This window comes from Abrus precatorius, unplaced genomic scaffold (genome assembly GCF_003935025.1).
Source record: "Abrus precatorius isolate BTA unplaced genomic scaffold, Abrus_2018 Scaffold3, whole genome shotgun sequence".
NCBI lineage: Eukaryota > Viridiplantae > Streptophyta > Magnoliopsida > Fabales > Fabaceae > Abrus > Abrus precatorius.
In genome coordinates, this window is record NW_020874373.1 from 15,007,748 (window position 1) to 15,027,742 (window position 19,995).

The following is a 19,995-nucleotide window of genomic DNA, read 5'->3' on the forward strand; positions in this document are numbered from 1 at the left end:
GAGATGTTATGGAAGATATTATAGAGGAAAAGGAATTAGCCCAAGAGGAAGACTGTGGAGATGAGGAGGATATTATGTTGTCTACTCCAATTAGGACTCGTCATTCTAAAAGAATGCGTATTAGGCCCAAACATTTTGATAATTTCATTATGTGAATATTGCCTAGTATAGTCGTATGTTATTTTGTCATTTTCCTTTTTCTCTTTCTTTTCTGTTATGGGTTGTTACTGTCGTAATGAGTATATCTTATATATATATTAAGGGACTGTGTTATTTGGACCGCATGGAATGAATATTCAGGATTGTGCATTTTTATGCTTGGAGGTTCCCTTCCCTCGAAAAAGGATTTTTTATCATAGCAAATTCGTGCTTTCATTGAGAGTAACCATGGTCACTCGCCCATCCTCAGATTCTATTGAGACTCAACTCTCCCGTTTGCTTGAAAATCACCTAGCCTTGCAATGAGATTATCAATCCATTGCCACAAAACTCACCGAACTTGAGTCCCTAACAATTACGAGCTCCCTTCACTCTCAAAACAACCCCGAAAAACCCTTTTTCACCATGAAACTCGATGTACCTCGATTTGATGGTTCAAACCCACTTGGGTAAATTTTTAAAATCACTTAATTCTTTTAGTATCACAACAATCCAAAGGCTCAACACATACGCATTGCAAGCTTCTATATGAATGGAGAAGCTCTAAGCTGGTATCAATGGTTATGAAGTGGGAAGAATTGTCAAAGGCGATTGAATTGCGGTTCACACCATCTCAATTTGAAGACCCAGCAAGGGCTTTGTTCAAGCTCACACAAATTGCGATGGTTCGAGAATACTAGCAAGAGTTTGAAGCTCTTCCAAACTGCATTGTTAACCTTTCACCCAATTTCTACCTTAGTTACTTCATATTTGGACTGCAATCAGAGATACAAAAAGAGGTTAAATCTCATCAACCATCATCGCATACTGAAGTCATTGCATTAGCTAAAATATATGAATCAAAGTTTCTTAATAGCAAGAATCCTAGTTACCCCTCCAAAACACAAACTATCATACATAAGCCATCAACCATATCCTTTGTTAACACTTTATACAAAACCTCTCCACCCACCTCATCCACCAATTCCACCCAATTTCATCCTCTAGCCCATCTAATGTGAGCAAAGCTACTGCGATAAAAAGGATGACCCTTATAGAACTGCAAACGAGACACGAAAAGGAGCTTTGTTATTATTGTGATGATACGTATTCCCTAACACATCGTTGTAAGCAATCATTCATGTTGTTAATCGCACATGAGTCCACACTCGAGGAAGATTTCATTCCTGATTTGTTGCAACATTTGAATTCACAGGGACCTAAAACTAATTACCCACCTAATTCTCCACCGCCACAAATTAGCCTTTATGCCTTAATAGGTCATTCAGTGCCCTAAACTTTACGAGTAATAGGCCGCATTGGGAAATCTCAGCTCTCTGTTCTTGTGGATAGTGGAAGTACACACAACTTCCTCCAAGAACACTTAGTTCAATTTTTGGGGCTAAAACCCATTCCAGCTCAAGGGTTCAAGGTCCAAGTTGGTAATGGTGAAGAATCGCGTGTTCTACAGTTTGTAAAGGAGTTGAAATCTATATGGACTCTCATAAGTTTACGCTGGACCTATTTGTTCTACCTATTACAGGTGCGGATGTAGTACTCAGAGTTCAATGGCTAAAATCCCTTGGCCCGACACCCACCGATCATGATAAGTTAACTATGCAGTTTGTGAGAGAAGGCAAAATCATCCAGTTACAAGGGTTTTCCAAACCTAAGGTGGATAAGATTTCAGCTCTACAGCTTAAGAGACTCCAAGCTACTAATGCTATTTTTGAATATTATCATATTCAGGTATAACTTGTGCAATCTCCTTCACTTGTCGAACCATCCATCCCTGCTAATGTCACTGACCTTTTGGACTGTTATGCTAAAATTTTGAGCCACCAGATCAACTTCCCCCTTCTCGCACCACAGACCATCAAATACCTCTCTTGATCGGCTCTTCCCCTGTCAATGTGAAACTATATAAGTATCTCTACTTTCAAAAGCAAGAAATTGAAAAATAGGTGATGGAAATGTTATATTTAGGGGTTATCCCAAGGAGCTCTAGCCCCTTTTTCATCACCAACGTTGTTGGTCCGAAAGAAAGACAATACTTGGAGGTTTTGTACTGACTATCAAGCTCTAAACTCCCTAACCAACAAGGATTGCTTTCCAATTCCAACGATAGATGTATTACTAGATGAATTATTTAGTGCTTGTTGGTTTTTGAAGTTAGATTTGCGTTCTAGTTACCACCAAATATGCATAGCATCAAGTGAAAGTCATAAAACTGCTTTTTGAACTCATGAAGGACATTATGAGTTCATTGTGATGCCTTTTGGACTTTGTAATGCCCTGTCTACATTTCAAAGCACAATGAATGAGCTATTTAGACCTTTTCTGTGTAAGTTCCTTATCGTATTCTTTGATGATATATTGGTTTATAGCCAAGACATTGATCTCGTGTTTCTCACTTGCAACTAGTTTTTCAGTGTTTACTTGATAATAAGTTTCTTTTCGAAAAGGTCAAGATGCATTTTTGCTCAGCCCTTTGTAGCTTATCTTGTTGGTTGATTGGCCTCCACCTAAATCCCTTAAACAACTACGTGGTTTTTTAGGCTTGATGGACTTCTATCGGATGTTTATAAAAGGATATGTCAAAATTGCTTCACCCTTGATTGACTTGCTTAAACACGATGTCATTTGTTGGAATGTCACAACGCAACACACTTTTGATACCCTCAAGTGAGCTATAACTAAGGCATCGGTCTTGGCACTCCCCAATTTTCAATTACGTTTCCATTTAGAGACTGATGCTTTAGATAAGGGAATGGGGGCAGTCCTCCTTCAAGAGGGGCACCCAAGAAGTTTTTTCAGCAAAAGGTTTTGTGAGAAGTTACTAAATGCTTCAACTTATGTTCATGGATTGCATGCAATCGTGGAAGCAATTAAGAAGTGGTGGCACTATTTACTGGAGGTGGAAATTTTTTATTTACACGAATCAACGAAGTCTCAAAGAACTCATAATGCAGGGAATTCAAACTCTGAAGCAGTAGTATTATCTTTCTAAACTGTTGGGTTTTGATTACGAGATTCGTTTCAAGCCAGGCTCTACAAATTGTATCACAGATGCCTTTTCTCGCTTGTATGATCCTCCCAAATCTAGTGAAGAAGAACATGATGCATCTGGTCTTTTCCTTGCTTTCACAGTTTCACACTTTGAATTTGTATCTCAACTTATAGCCTCTTATACTGAGAACTTAGAATTGCGTACCTTAATTGATGATGTTACCTGTGAACCACACCTACATCCTAACTTTGAAATTGTCAATGGGCTGTTATTGTATCGTGGCAAGGTTTATGTGGGAAAGAATTAAAAAATCAAAACCTTACTTTTGGCAGAATTTCAGACAAGCCCAGTAGGTGGTCATATGGGGATCCACAAAACATATGAGCATTTATGTGAGAACTTCTATTGTAAAGGTATCTGGGAAGATATAGCACTTGATTTTATTGTGGGACTTCCATCTTCCAATGGTCACACTGTTATCTTAGTTATTGTTGATAGATTTTCTAAAGTTGGACATTTTGGTATGTTGACAACCAAGTTTATAGCTTATATGGTGGCTGATCTTTTCCTCAAAATTGTTTATAAGCTTTATGGCAAAACTTGTTCAAACTAAGGCGGACAAAGCTTCGCATGACTACGACCCACCATCCACAAAGTGATAGGTAAACAAAAGTTTTGAACAAACTGCTATAGCAGTATCTGAGAGCTTTTGTCCACAACCAGCCACATACTTGGAGTAAATACCTCCATTGGGCCAAGTGGTGCTATAATACTTCTATTCATTCATCCTCTGGTATCTCCCCCTATAAGGTTATGTATGGTAAACCACCACCAAGTATTCCTTAATATTGTATTGGTAGCTCTAACCTAGAGGCTATTGACTCAACAATCGTGATGCCATTCTCACCAAACTCAAAGCTAACTTGTTGAAGGCACAAGAAACTATGAAGATTGCAGCTGATAACCATAGGCTACCAACCCCTTTCAAGGAAGGTGATTGGGTATTGGTGAAACTACACCTATATAAGCAAACTTCATTGTCTGGCCATCATTTACAGAAGTTGGCCAAGAGGTTTTATGGCCCTTTTTAAATTGTTGAATGTATTAGTGAAGTTGCTTACCGTTTATCACTTCCTGCTCATGTCAAACTTCATCCTATTTTCTATGCTTCTTTACTTAAACCTTTCAAGAGCACTAGTGATGTTGCTCTGTTAGCTCTTCCATCTAATACTTCTGCAACTCAACCAATGATTCAGCCTCTTGCTATTTTGGCTATGGATAACCAATCCCCACAACATGTCCTTGTACAATGGGATGGTCTTTATCCAGAAGACGCCACTTGGGAGAATCTCCGTGAACTCACAACTGTGTTTTCTTCTCTCCACCTTGAGGACAAGGCATTTGTTAATAGGGAAGGAGATGTTATTGAAGATATTATAGAGGAAAAGGAATTAGCCCAAGAGGAAGACCGTGGAGATGAGGAGGATATTATGTTGTCCACTCCAATTAGGACCTGTTGTTCTAGAAGGATACGTATTAGGCCCAAACATTTTGATAATTTCATTATGTGAATATTGCCTAGTATAGTCGTACGTTATTTTGTCATTTTTCTTATTCTCTTTCTTTTCTATTACGAGTTGTTACTGTTGTAATGAGTATACCTCATATATATTGAGGGATTGTGTTATTTGGACGGCATGGAATGAATATTCAGGATTGTGCATTTTTATGCTTAGAGGTTCCTTTTCCTCGAAGAAGGATTTTATCATAGCAAGGTCAGGCATATTTAATCAAAGTCTAGCCTAACAGAGTCTATATCTATCCTTATTTCTAACCATAGTGTTTTGGAGTTTAATTGTGAAACTTGTGCTTTTAGGAATTTTGGTGACAACTCATTCAATTGTTAGTCACACTGTTTGATAAGTCATACATCAATAATGAAGTGGTAGCTAAGTCAACAGTGTGCAATAATTGTTTGATGATTTTGTTTTCATTAATGGTTGTATGGTGATGGTGTTATGGCTTTGATGGTGAGGAAGAGACACACAGATGAGTTGATTTCCAACAGGGAGTCTAATGTTGGTAACTTTGAAAAGGGCAAAAAAAAATGTTTAGAGAACCTAAACATGCACTAAACTACTCGATCAAATCAATTACTCACTCAAACCATCAACAGAACAATCTAAAGATATGTTTAGATATAAATGAGTCTTTAATGTTCTAATAAATTTTGATCATATTAAAAAATCAGAGCCTAAAATTGATATTAACTCATTCATTAGTGCTCACTCTTATGCAATTTAACTAATTGCTAAAATATCTCATGAATTGGATGTTCAATATATAATAGAATCATTAAGGTAAAATAGTTAAGCAAATATAATTTAAAATGTTAAAAAAAAGATAAATATGGTTTTAGAAATCACTCAAACAAACACAATACCAAAAAAAAAAGTTAAAAATAAATTTACAATGAACAAGAATTGTTCTTTTAAAAAAAATAAAAATTCAAAACTTTACTAAAATGGTTAGAGCAAATCATTACCATACAAGAAAAACTTAAGATGATAATGCAAAAATAAGTTCTAGTACATGCTAATACCTCTAATCAAATATAAATGATTGTTTAAAAATTTAATTTTCACAGCTTGAATAAAAAGATTAACAATAATAATGTGTGATTGATTTTTGATTGGATCATATTAGGTTGTACTTAATTTTTTTTTATAAATAGATCCAAACTTCATTGTAATATAATTTTATGATTGGATTATATTTTGGTCAAAAAATTTATCTAATTCACTTCCTAAAATTGACTTTATAATTTTTACCAGACAAAATATATTTTATGTGCAAAATTAACAACATACAATTGCTCAAAATTTTCACTAAGAGTATTATAAATAATATATTAAGTATTGTAAATTTTATAAACATGAATATAGATATTATGAAAAATTTAAAGTTTATATAAGGTAATAAGAAAAAAATTATAAATACAAACATGTGTATTTACAAAAAATTTGAAAAAATATATATGATAATAATAAATTTTAATAAATGTAAAAATAAATTTCACAAATTTTTTAAAAGGCAATTGCAATATTACAAATGATAGTATTCTATTTAGAAATGAAGCGTTCAATAAAATACTTTCTTTCATAGTTAACTAATTTTTTTTTTAATAAATAAATTTGTGTAAAAACGATATGTAAATTTTACTCTTCTTTGTTACAATAATTTTATTCTCAATTTTTAAAAATAAAAGTTATTGCTTAACTTTCTTTTATTATTTTATATAAATTTTTAATTATTTTATAAATATTTAAATTTATAAATTATTTTTTATTAATTTTTATAAACTTTCAATTTTTTTACATATATATATATATAATTCTTAATACTTAATATATTATTTTAGTACATATTATTTGTAATTATAGAATTGAGTTAAAATAATTTTTAAAAAAGTTAATATTTTAAATTATTATTATATATATAATTAAAATACATGTGCATTGTTTGAGCTATTAACTAATTTATATGAAACAATAAAAAAAATTTAAATAACCATTTTAATATTTAAAATTTAAAACAAAAATAACAATTATGTTGTTATTGTTATTATTATTACCATTAGTTAATTAATATTATTATTGTAATTATCAAATACTCATTATTAATGAAATTAAGATATTTCTAACAAGAAATATATGAAAAAGTAATGAATTACTCGAAAAAAAAAAGTCTATTTAAAGCTTGATGTATAACTCCTTAAAAAAGTTAGTTTTTTTAATTTCTCGGTGATCTAATAAAAAGAAATTATTTAATCTAGATTCTATAAATAATTAAGATAAAATATTATTACATTAAAATAAATAAATGTTAATTAATTTTATTAATATTTAATTTAATAAAATAAATTTATTAAAAATATTTATCATGATAATAATAAAGATCACCATAATAATTATTATTGTTCTAAGCATAATCATAACTATTACTCTATCATTAGAGTTATTAGTATTGTTACTATAACTATTATCATTGTGACTGATACTATATTGTTATCATTGTTATTAAATATAATTGTTATTATCATCATATTTTTTATTGACTATTTTACTTTTTTTTACTTCATTATTAATTAAAATTGAATAATTGTAAAGTAAAAAGTGATTTAAATAATTTGATTATAAGATTTAGCAATAAAATATAAAAATAAAAAATACAAAATTTAAAACTAATTATAAAACTAATTTTAACTTTTTAAAAATTTAAAAGTTTACCTTGACAATTGCAAATCTTTTGAAAAAAAAGTTGATATTAAGAAAGTAATTACTAATTTATATAAATAATATTTTTAAAGTATGTTATAATAATTTATTATATTTAAAAATATCATTCGATTAATGTTACAAATAATAAATTTTAAATAATTAGTAATATTAAAAATGTATACATGTATCTAATTATGTAATAAAATTGGCCTGTTAATTAAATAACTGAAAAAATAATATATTATTTCGCTTGCGTCTCATTTGGCAAAAGATAAATAAGTCGGAGTAATATATTTCTATAATATTTTTTATATTTTTAACATAAATCAGTTATTTTGTCCGTATATTTTTGTTGTGTGATATTTTATATTATTTTTATGTAAATAAATTTCTCCATTATTGATAATGGTAATTTCATAAAACTTAATAATTTTGCTAATATTAATCTTAAGACATTGGTTAAAATTAATAATACTATTTATCATAAAATTATGGGAAAGGTGTATTTATATTAAGGATTTTATTTTTGTTTTGATTTTATTAAATTTATAAATGTATGACAAATATTTTTTTTATAACAATTTATTTTCATTAATTGTTTAAACTCATTTTTTGAGAGTTGAAATGATATTTTTTAAAATTTATAATAAAAGTATACGAATAATATTTTTTATTAAAAACTATACTATATAATAACAAAAAATATTTAAATTTAGTTTGGAATTTCTAGAGAAGTATTGATAAAAAATATTATTAAAAATAAATAAATTTATTTCATAAATAAGAAACAACTTATATTTCTTTTTTTAGAAACTTTCTCCTTTAATGTTTTTAAAATTTAAGAAAATAAATTAATTTTAATTAAATAAAAGATTCTTATATGCATATATTAATATATTTTATCTTATAAAGATTTTCGAAAAATTTACTCAGACTAAACAATAAACCTTTATACTAAATTTTTAATACAAATTTATTCAATCAGAACATGTATATTTTTAATAGTTTGTCTAACTTGTACAATATTACACTTAATAAAAATTTATATATGAGACATTATTATGAAAACAATAATAATATTTAATAACACTAATAATTGTAAATTTTTTTAATAAAAGTTTACTATTTGTTGCATAAATTTAATGAATAATAAAGAGTGAACCAAGATTAGAGATGAATGAGCGGAATTAAATAGGGATAATGATAATTATTAAGTCAACGGGGAAAACTAATTAAAAGGTATAACGCAAGAAGATGAGTGTGATGGGAGTGGGAAACTGCGAAAGGATAAAATGGAATCTTAACCGTAGGATATGAAGTTGAGAGAAGAGATCTCCCAACCCACCCCGCCATTTAAAATCCCTCTCTCAAACCCTTTCGATTCTCTAATTTCGTCTTCCCTCCCTTTCTTCTTCTCTATCGCTCAACAGAACAGAGTCTCATCCATCCGAGACACACACAGCAACAACAAAAACAAGAACGACCAAAGAATCAACTCTGATGGCGAGCGATCCGAACCAGACGCAGGGCCAACTCGCGCTAATCCTGGGCCCCGATTCGAGCCACTTGGAATCCCTAATAACGAAGCTCATGTCCTCTTCCAACGAGCAACGTTCTCAGGCAGAGTCGCTCTTCAATCTGTGCAAGCAGGCCCACCCAGACTCCCTTATCCTAAAACTCGCCCAAATCCTTCACTCTTCCCCAAACCCCGAAATCCGAACCATGTCCGCCATCCTACTCCGCCGCCACCTCACGCGCCACCACGACTCATTCCTCTGGCCCCACCTCTCCCCTTCCACGCGCTCTTCTCTCCACTCCCTCCTCCTCTCCTCGCTCCACAACGAGCCCGTCAAATCCATCGCCAAAAAGCTCTGTGACACCGTTTCCGAACTCGCCGCCGCCATCCTCCCCGATGACTCCGCCGCCTGGCCGGACCTCCTCCCTCTCCTCTTCCAGTGGGTAACTTCAACCGACCCGAGGCTTCAAGAAATCTCTCTCCTCATCTTCGCTCAATTGGCTCATTACATAGGCCAAACCCTACTCCCTCAATTGTCCACTCTCCACACCGTTTTCCTCCGCTGCCTCCACTCCTCCATTGCCTCCGACGTCCGCATCGCTGCCCTCGCCGCCTCCATCAACTTCGTTCAGTGCCTTAACAGTTCCTCCGACAGGGACAGGTTCCAGGACTTGCTTCCTCACATGATGCAAACCTTGACCGAAGCGCTTAATTCCGGCCAGGAGGCCACCGCGCAGGAGGCGCTTGAGCTTCTCGTCGAACTCGCCGGTACCGAGCCGAGGTTCCTCCGGCGCCAGATTGTGGATGTTGTTGGCTCCATGCTGCAGGTCGCTGAGGCTGAGTCTTTGGAGGAAGGGACGCGGCATTTGGCTATTGAGTTTGTGGTGACCCTTGCTGAGGCGAGGGAGCGGGCTCCTGGGATGATGAGAAAGCTGCCGCAGTTCGTGCGGAAGCTGTTTGGTGTTTTGATGAATTTGTTGCTGGATATTGAAGATGAACCGGCGTGGCACGCGGCGGAGACGGAAGATGAGGATGCTGGTGAAACTAGTAACTATGGGTTTGGACAGGAATGTTTGGATAGGCTTTCAATTTCCTTGGGCGGGAATACTATTGTGCCGGTTGCTTCTGAGCTGTTGCCGACTTACTTGGCTGCGCCTGAGTGGCAAAAGCACCATGCTGCGCTCATTGCACTTGCACAAATTGCCGAGGGCTGTTCCAAGGTATACATACTTGTTGCTTTTTTGCTATGCCCAGTATTCAGAATTGTTTTTTCATTGTTTATTAAGTTGTTATATATGTGATGAAATTGGGCTTGTGATTATCTTTGGTGTGTTTAGGTCATTATGTTGCTTTAAACCTTAGTTCCTTCTACATTGTGTGATTGTTTGTAGTAAGCAAAAAAAAAAAAAAAAAAAGAAAGAAAAAAAAAGAAAAAAGAAACGGAATCCTTAACTTCTGTGTGTGCGTCTCTTAGATGGTAATCTTTGATGGTGCAGGTGATGATAAAGAATCTGGAGCAGGTATTGTCGATGGTTTTGAACTCATTTCGTGATCCCCACCCTCGAGTGCGATGGGCAGCTATAAATGCCATTGGGCAATTATCCACAGATTTGGGGCCAGACTTGCAGGCTAGATATCACCACTTAGTGCTGCCGGCATTAGCTGGGGCCATGGATGATTTTCAAAACCCACGAGTACAGGTTTGTGTTTTTATCTGAACTAGGTGCATTGTCTCTTGTAATGATTCAAATTAGGTTCCATTTTTAATTGTTTTCTAAAAATGTGCAAAAATTGTCTTATCATCTTATATGCCACTGTGTATACTCATTCATATTGGGCGGAGATAGACTCTATAATTTGGCTTTACTATATTCTACTTTGTGCTCTTTCTTTGCCCTTGATAACGTTGTCTGCTGGATAAAAGGCATTTCAGTGCAATGCAATGATTGAGTTCGGTTGCACATGAGTAGAACAATCTTGTGCATTTATCATCTTGTCTTACCTTGTCTATTGTCTTATATTTTCTAGGTATTCAAATATAAATGCCAAACACGTAATTACTGTCATAATGATCCTCAGTTCTCTTAAGGCTTTGTGCAAAGGTTTTTCTCAATCTTATTTGGTATTTAGACCTAAGATAGTTAATGGCCAATTTTCTGGATTTTGCATTTATAACATCTTCGATATTTTGCTGTTATTCTTTTTCATCAGTTGAATATGGTCCCACAACCTATTTTTCAACTGCCGTGTGTCATATGAACCTTGAGTTTCCTAATCTTTGACAACTCATTTCATTTGCATTTAGGGAGTTATTGTAGTTTTTCATAATTAGACTGTTGTTTTGTTGCAGGCTCATGCTGCTTCCGCGGTGCTAAATTTCACTGAGAATTGTACCCCAGATATCCTAACACCTTACTTGGATGGGATTGTGAGCAAACTTCTGGTACTCTTGCAGGTATTGGACTTTTGTTTATATCTAGCTGGCTGGAAAATTGTAGAAAGTTAGAATTATATCTTGCGGAAGAGCATATGGTGTTTTCCTTGATTAGATATTTTGATTTGGTTTGAAAGAAATAGCACTTTGTGGATTCTCCTTCCCTTTTTTTTTTCAGTCTCCAAATGGATTTGCATTTTTCCTCTATTTGTTTTCTTTTTAAATTGCAATTGGATTTTAGTTAGTGCAGTGCAAGCATTACTAACGTTTTGTAGAGTATTTTCTGGGACAAATATTTGTTTTTGGTTTTTTCCCCGCAAAACAAGCTTAGCTAATTTCACATTAGGTGTTAAATTTATTGATTTTTCTTTCATAATTGTGTCGATTTTATGGATGTTTTGTTTGATTTGTTGTTGCATAGTGCTTTATGATCAGTAGATATTTTGATATGCATGTCTCATATTTTATGCATTTTGGATGGTAACTTTACAATTTTATGGTATTCTTCTTTTCTTCCACCTGCTAGAATGGGAAGCAAATGGTTCAAGAAGGGGCTTTGACAGCTTTAGCATCAGTTGCAGATTCTTCACAGGTGCTGCTTTATGTAGCCAATCTTCACCTACTAATGACAAGGCTTTTAAGTTTTATACTTTATAAATAAATATTGTGTAAACAGGAGCAATTTCAGAAGTATTATGATGCTGTGATGCCATACTTAAAAGCTATTCTGATGAATGCAAATGATAAATCTAATCGTATGCTTCGTGCCAAAGCAATGGAGTGCATTAGTTTGGTAGGGATGGCTGTTGGAAAGGAGAAGTTCAGGGATGATGCCAAACAGGTGAACTTTAATTTAGTTCCGAGTGTTGTCTTGTGTTTTTTTTCATCCAATGTATTGCTGGAAGTAGTAATATTAATGTTTTCTTTCTATCCTCATTATTCATTTTTAATGCGCTACATAATGTGTATTTTTCATTTTTCCTTTACTAGGTTATGGATGTCTTGATGTCGCTGCAACAATCTCAACTGGACGCTGATGATCCAACTGCAAGTTACATGTTACAAGTATGGTCCTTTTACTAGTTTGTGGCATGAACTTGGGAATGTATATAATTTTGTCATTCTAATCAAAATTTGTATAAATCTCAATTTTTCACTTGTGTTCCATGTTTTCAGGCATGGGCACGGCTTTGCAAGTGCCTTGGACAGGATTTTCTCCCATATATGGGCTTTGTCATGCCTCCTTTGCTCCAGTCTGCACAACTTAAGCCTGATGTTACCATTACGTCAGCAGATTCTGATACTGAATTCGATGAAGATGATGACAGGTGTCCTTTCAGTTTTTGTTACAGAATTTGATGTCATAAATAATTGATATCTGTGTTATTACATGATGAGATCTATTTGTGTAAAATTTATTCATTTCACTTCCTTGGGCTGCCCCTTCCTGTGTTTGAGCTTCTACATTTGTCTTTATTTTAAAAATATTTTTGGCGAATTGACATATTGTGAGTCCTGCTATACTTTCTTTTATTTTTGTTTGTATGATAATGATAATATCATTGTTAAGAGTAAGACATCCACATGTTAGATCATGTATGTTACCATGTTTGTACATAGGCATGGTTTTTTTTGTGAAAGCGACTTTCCAGGTTTCAAGGAGTTATTTTCAGTCTTAGTTTGTAGAACATGTGGAGGTCTTAGGGTATGTGGGCTCAAATTTTAAGTAAAGCAAAAGAAATTTCCTGAAATATGATCTCTCATATATAAAGAGAATAAAAGGGAATAAATGTAGAAAAAGGAGTTGCAATTTTTTGGTCTGAAAATAAAGAAGAGATATGGATGTATATTGATTAATTTTTTAATACTTAGATGTTGCTGTTTTTCTTGTAGCATTGAAACTATCACACTTGGGGACAAAAGGATAGGCATTAAGACCAGTGTCTTGGAGGAGAAGGCTACCGCATGTAACATGCTATGTTGCTATGCTGATGAGTTGAAGGAAGGATTTTTTCCTTGGATTGACCAGGTTGACTTTGTTTTATATTTTATTGATATTTTCCAGTACAGGATTTTTTATTTTCTAACTTTGCGGGCTCATCTAGGTTGCCTGCACATTGGTTCCTCTTCTTAAATTTTATTTCCACGAAGAAGTTAGGAAGGCAGCAGTTTCAGGTATTTTCTTGACTCTAGTCTTTAAGAACCTAATCTTGCTTCTAGTTTGTTTATTTCCAGTAGCTCTTATTGAAAGTTTTTTTAATTTCACCTGTCTGCATTGTTCATAGCTATGCCAGAACTGTTATCCTCGGCAAAATCAGCTGTAGAGAAGGGACAATCACAAGGTCGAGATGAGACTTACATAAAACAGTTGTCTGATTATATAATACCAAATTTGGTGGAGGCTTTACACAAGGTGAAAGTCCTGCCTATTCTTGTCATTTGTTGTATTCTGAAGTTTTTTGTGTTTGTATTAATATATTTTAGCTGTCTTCCAGGAGCCAGAAGTAGAAATTTGTGCTAGCATGTTGGACGCATTAAACGAATGCATACAGGTTTGTAATGTTTATCTATCGGGATGGAAGATTTATTACAGCCATTTTTTCTATTGGAATTAAATTACAATTCTATTTTATACAATCTTATACCTTCTTTCAAATAATTATGTGAGTGAAGGAGAACATCTATACCCAAAATGACTTATGGGAGATAATTCTGTTTGTGGTGTGTACTATTCTGTTATCTTGCTATGTAATACTGTGTCTAGAAAGAATAATTTATATACAGTGAAATGGAGAAACAAATGAATTTCAATTTTTGAATCAAAGTTTAAGTCTCCTGAAACTTGTTACATGATGATACTAGATTTGAGCAAAGATTGATACTAGGCAATCCTAAATCACTGAAAACCCCAAACAACCCTAATATCAATAATTTTGTTTAAATAAATTTGTGTATGTTATTCCATTCAAGTCACAAATATTCTGATAACATATTCTATATTCTGATATTCCTATCACTTTGTGGTTTGAGAAAGGAAAGATATGGATAATGATCCAGAAATGACATATCCAAGCAGAAATATGGCAATTTGAGTTTTGTATACTCTGATTTGTTTTGAATATTTTGTCTGCGTTTTTAATAATTTGTTCTTGTTTATTCTTTTGGTAGTCTGGAGTGGATTGAATTTGCAATGGGCAACTGCAATAAAATTATTCTGGGTTCTCTATGTGGCCATATAATTCTGCATCTGTATAGAAGATTAGGAAAATAACCTCTGTTCACCTCTCTGTCAATATCTGTCTATCTACTTCTATCTGCATCGTGGTTGGACTTGGATGTGCTATATTGTGCTATTTTATAATCACTTTTTGATTTTGTTTATCCTATTTCTCAAGTCATCAATTCTCTTTAAGATGTTTAAACCTGAAGTTGGCTACTATTTGTTTCTCTCAGGTCTCTGGACCACATCTAGATGAAAATCAAGTGAGGAGCATTGTTGATGAGATCAAACAAGTCATTACAGCCAGTTCATCAAGGAAACACGAAAGAGCAGAGAGGGCCAAAGAAGAAGACTTTGATGCTGAAGAAAGAGAACTACTCAAGGAAGAAAATGAGCAAGAAGAGGAGCTTTTTGATCAAGTATGTTCAGTAATATCTGTTTTTGTGATCTGAATCTTTCATTAAATACTTTTTTATGCATGTTGTTATGGCTCTTATTTGAATAATTTTGTGTTCTAGGTTGGTGATTGCTTGGGGACATTGATAAAAACATTCAGGGCCTCTTTCTTGCCTTTCTTTGATGAGCTTTCATCGTACATAACACCTATGTTTGTAAGCTCCTTTATATTCCTTGCTTAATGTTTCTTCTCTTTCTGCTGTAATGAGTCTTTAAATTCTTGGTGTTCTTGCCTAAAAGTTGTCTGGTATTCTCTTCCCTCATGGCTTTTTCTTTTGTGTTTTTCTTGTCAAATCTTTTACCTTAAAGCATTTAATTTGAAGGAATAACTATCTTGTCTATAGCTATTATGTTTTCCTATGAAGGCATTAGTTCTCTCACCTCTCTTTTGTGTAATTAGCCAAACCAAAAAGTAAAACACACTGTACCCCTCTTTTACACTTCCTCCTGAAATGCTGTATGAAATTATGTCCTTTTTAAATTTTTATTTCTCTTTTGTTGGGATTTGGTGACTGCTGCATTTTTTTTCTCTCCTATTGATAATCATTTGCTATTCTGTTTCCTGATCCAATTTTTTTCTCCCCTATTGATAATCATTAATCAGGGTAAAGATAAAACCTCAGAGGAAAGGAGAATTGCTATTTGTATATTTGATGATGTTGCTGAGCACTGTCGTGAAGCAGCTCTTAAGTAAGAACCTCTCATCCTTGTAGGTTGCCCCCAGTTTTCATTTGTTTTTATGTGGATTGTCTGTAATTTCATGCTCAAAATTATTTTATTCCCTGTAGTCTGAATGACTTTTTTCTATATTTTAAGTGCTGCTACTTTGTATTGCTGCAGGTATTATGATTCTTTTCTTCCATTCTTACTTGAAGCTTGCAATGATGAATATCCAGATGTTCGACAGGTTCTTTTTCCTCTACTCATTTTACTTAATATTAATGTTGCTTATTCAGTTTTGAGACGTAATTGAGGTTCTCATTGTGCAAAACAAAAATAAAATGTCTTTACAGGCAGCTGTTTATGGTGTTGGTGTTTGTGCTGAGTTTGGTGGATCTGTTTTCAAACCCCTTGTTGGAGGTTAGTTGCACAATACCTTTTGTTGCTTATTTTGTTTTTGTGCCTCACTATACATTTTTTAATTAACTTTTCTTTTCTATTGCAGAGGCACTTTCAAGGTTAGATGCCGTGATAAGGCATCCAAATGCACTACATTGTGATAATGTAATGGCATATGACAATGCTGTTTCAGCTCTTGGAAAAATATGCCAGTTCCACCGTGATAGTATAAATGCAACACAGGTACATTGCATTTTGGTGCTCCATGTCTCTGCTGTGTCTTAAAGCGCTGTTCATGTTTACTTAATCTTGCCTGTGTTCATACTGTCATTTGGAAAAGTATAGGCTAGTCATACTGGTTAGGTTAGTGTTGGTCTTGTTAGTTATGACTGCATGGAATTACTTGATCTTCGTTGGGCAGCACCCCCCCCCCCCCCTTTCTTCTGGTTGTGGTGGAAAAACTACTTTGGATTTTGTAATTCTGGATACACAAACTTAATAATGATCTTGTTGACTACCATAGATATCTTTTTCCCAAAATTCCATACTCGAGATTAGCACTACTATGCATGGTAGTTGTTGCTATTCATTGTAAATATTTGATAGAAATTTAATTTTGTATAGTGTAGTTAATATATTCTTGAGACACTTAGAGAGGACTTTGCCCGCCCAAGTCATTCGCATTATAAAAACTCCAATTCCAGTCCAGTAACTGGTTCTTCTATGCCAGAGGACTTGGACACAATTATGTGATGGGTTTTTTATTCATAATTTATTGCTATTATTAATTGGAGTTGGTGGGTTCTCTGAAATTTCTAGGCTGCAAATCCTGGTTTTAGGATAAGATTCTGACTCTCAAAATCCTTGTGTAAATGAAGTTTAGAGCAAAATTCCTCTGCTTATGTGTGTGATTTCTAACTTGCATTTTTTTATTGCTTGGTATCAGGTTTTTCCTGCCTGGCTAAGTTGCTTGCCCATAAAAGGTGATTTAATTGAGGCTAAGGTTGTGCATGACCAACTTTGTTCAATGGTTGAAAGGTAGAATTCTGCTCCAGAACGTTTTGATTGAGCTATTTACCTAATGTGCTGCCTCTTGTTCCTGATTCCTATTGATTCTAATATTCCTCATACGTATTCGTACACACTTCCTTCAATTTCAGATCAGATAGAGAACTTATAGGTCCTAACAATCAATATCTTCCCAAAATTGTTGCAGTTTTTGCGGAGGTATTTAATGCCAGTTCTCTTAGTTACTGATGTTTGATTCAGCTCCACTCCCTTTTCCCTTCTAAAATTTGTTTGTTGTGCATAAACTACGATGTAGATTTTATGTGCGGGAAATGATCTAGCAACCGAACAAACTGCCAGTCGGATGATTAATTTATTGAGGCAGCTTCAGCAGACTTTGCCACCTTCTACCCTTGCTTCAACCTGGTCATCCTTGCAGCCCCAGCAGCAGCTTGCACTTCAGTCTATCCTATCGTCCTAATTATTTTGGATTGTGTTTATGTTTCATCACCTTCAGAAAATGCGCTTCTGTTGTCATGGGATGTCATAGTTGCCCTTTGAGAAGCTGCTATGTCAGGTCGAATTTGTGTGTTTTTTAGGTCGGCAGCTGCGTCTGGGTCAAGTTTTTGATTGCTGAATCCATATTTGGTCATGCCACCGGGACATATCTGAGGTATGGCTTTATTGCAGAGGAAGAGCAGTGTTGAATAGGTTGAATGAGAACCAGAGTTTTGGTGTCGAATGTGTATATTGTGTTATAGGTTGAACGGTGACTAGTTTGTGTTATAGGTTGAACGGTGACTAGATCCTGTCTGGATGATGGGGACGAGGCGTGACTGAGTCATGCATGACTCAGGAAAATCGCATAGCATTCTTTTGTTTTTATAACAGTTTTGATGAGTCATTTCTTTGGTCGTGGGAAACAATTTGTCACAGTTTATTTTTCATTTTTTGGGTCAAATTAAATTGTATACCCGCTGGGTTCTTCCCCCTTCCGTTTTTGGTGAGCCTACTCCCCCATGCCCCAACTTCGTTTTGGGAAATTTCGAAATAAAAAATATGGAAATTATTTATTCACATAACCACAAATTTTGTATAGCATGATGTTGCTAATGTTTTGGATTTGCACAATTTATTTTCCTTTTAAGTAATGAAGTATAGTTAAACTGTTAGATGCCTGAAATTAAGTGGGTGAATATAAGTTAAAACGTTGAACATAAGATGCCTGCGAATAGTTAATGAGCCACACTGATATTGATAAATGAGTTTTATATTTTCTATGAATCTTTTAAATAATTTTCTTACCGTTGACGTTTACTAAAGTAAATATTAAAAGAAAAGTACATTTATTATTTAAAAAACATTTAATAATGAGGAGTGTTTACAGGTACAAAAGGTAAGGATTGTTTCTATCTGCGGTCACATATAGAATGAGTTGAAACATTTTTTGGTGCTATAGTTAGTCGAAACAGTTTTTGATGCTTTAATTAGTAATACGGATTAAATAGGTAGATTAATCTCTTTGACTTTTGCTTTAATTTCAATTTTGTCTTTTAATTTTTTATATTTTGTTCTATATGTATATATACGCCTTAATTCATGACACATTATTTTCGTCTACAAAATTCTTCAACATCTGACTCACCATTTTTATGGATTTGCTAATCCTTTCTATACAAAAATAGAGTTTTAATTTTTATCAATTAAGGCACTGATTTATAAAAAAAAAATATATATGTATTAAAGTAACGAATCAAGAAGAGAAATATACTGAGTTTGAATATTTATCAGCGAAAATTTTTTAAAGCCTTTTTATTATTGACATGATGAATTTAAGACTCAACCAAAAAATTTACTAGAAATAAAAAGAAATTAAGTTTAAAGAAAGAGTATAGACAAAGGAGAAGAGAAAAAGTAGAAAAAAAATATTTTTATTAGAGTTTAAAGAGAGAAAGAGAAATAGTTCATGAAAGTATAAATAAAAGATTAAAAAAATTAAGAAAATAAGAAAAAAAAAAAGAAAGACAATCAAAAAATTGATTAAAATATATTATACGAAGTAATATTTCATAAAAAAGAAGTTAAACATTGATTTTTTCATGAAATTAATATTTTTAATAAAAAATGATTTATTTAAAATATTCTTAATAGTTAAGCAACTAAAATAAAAGAAAAACAAAATGAAGACAAAATCAAAGTTAAGAAATTAATCTGCTAATCAGCCTAATACTTTTTATCCATATTATTTTGTGTTACTGCAACTAGTGTTGACTAATCTACTAGGCTAGTTTAATTAATTAAATGAAGACTTGATTATTTCAAAAGTTATGATTTTATTTTTTAACTAGGATTTTGAAAACGCTCTATATTATTCTTCCATAATTTTGTATATATTATGTAATTTAATTTTCCCTTCTTTATCATTTATTTATTTTACTTTATATTTTTCTCTCTTTTATTTCTATCTATTAGCTGTAAAAATTATTATACTGAAATAGTTGGAACAAAAGTTCTCTTTTAAAATCAAGTAACAGGTGCACAACTGTACTCCTTTCCTCTAAAAACGAGTTATTAGGAGATGAAAGTAAAGAAATCTGCATAACTGTTTCGTTTTTTTGCTTCTTCTATTGTTGAATTCATTACACTAGCCAAACTGATGCATTTATTTCCCTATATATTTATGAAATTACCGTTCATAATTTAGCTATGAAAAAGTACATTTGAATGAAGCATACATTTAAGTTTTGATAGATAATTGTAACCTGATATACTCCATATTTTCATATTTTCATGGAGTGTTGAAGCTTGAGTGAAATCTTTTAAAGGGTGATTTTTATTTGGCTAAACTTGTTCAATTCAACGTGCGAATAGCCG

General features: G+C 33.3%; 1 protein-coding gene across 1 annotated transcript; it reads left to right on the forward strand.

Annotated features, from left to right (window-relative positions):
* The first annotated feature begins 8,745 nt into the window (after positions 1 to 8,745).
* LOC113861177 (importin-5-like) lies at positions 8,746 to 18,247 on the forward strand. The gene is made up of 20 exons (XM_027493819.1): positions 8,746 to 10,164; positions 10,441 to 10,644; positions 11,295 to 11,399; positions 11,905 to 11,970; positions 12,055 to 12,219; positions 12,369 to 12,443; positions 12,555 to 12,706; positions 13,272 to 13,407; positions 13,484 to 13,553; positions 13,664 to 13,791; positions 13,874 to 13,930; positions 14,832 to 15,017; positions 15,117 to 15,209; positions 15,659 to 15,744; positions 15,895 to 15,961; positions 16,068 to 16,134; positions 16,220 to 16,356; positions 17,060 to 17,151; positions 17,274 to 17,340; positions 17,438 to 18,247. Exons 1-20 carry the CDS (start codon positions 8,929 to 8,931, stop codon positions 17,600 to 17,602), a joined length of 3,354 nt encoding a protein of 1,117 aa, XP_027349620.1. The 5' UTR covers positions 8,746 to 8,928; the 3' UTR covers positions 17,603 to 18,247.
* Positions 18,248 to 19,995: the final 1,748 nt, after the last annotated feature.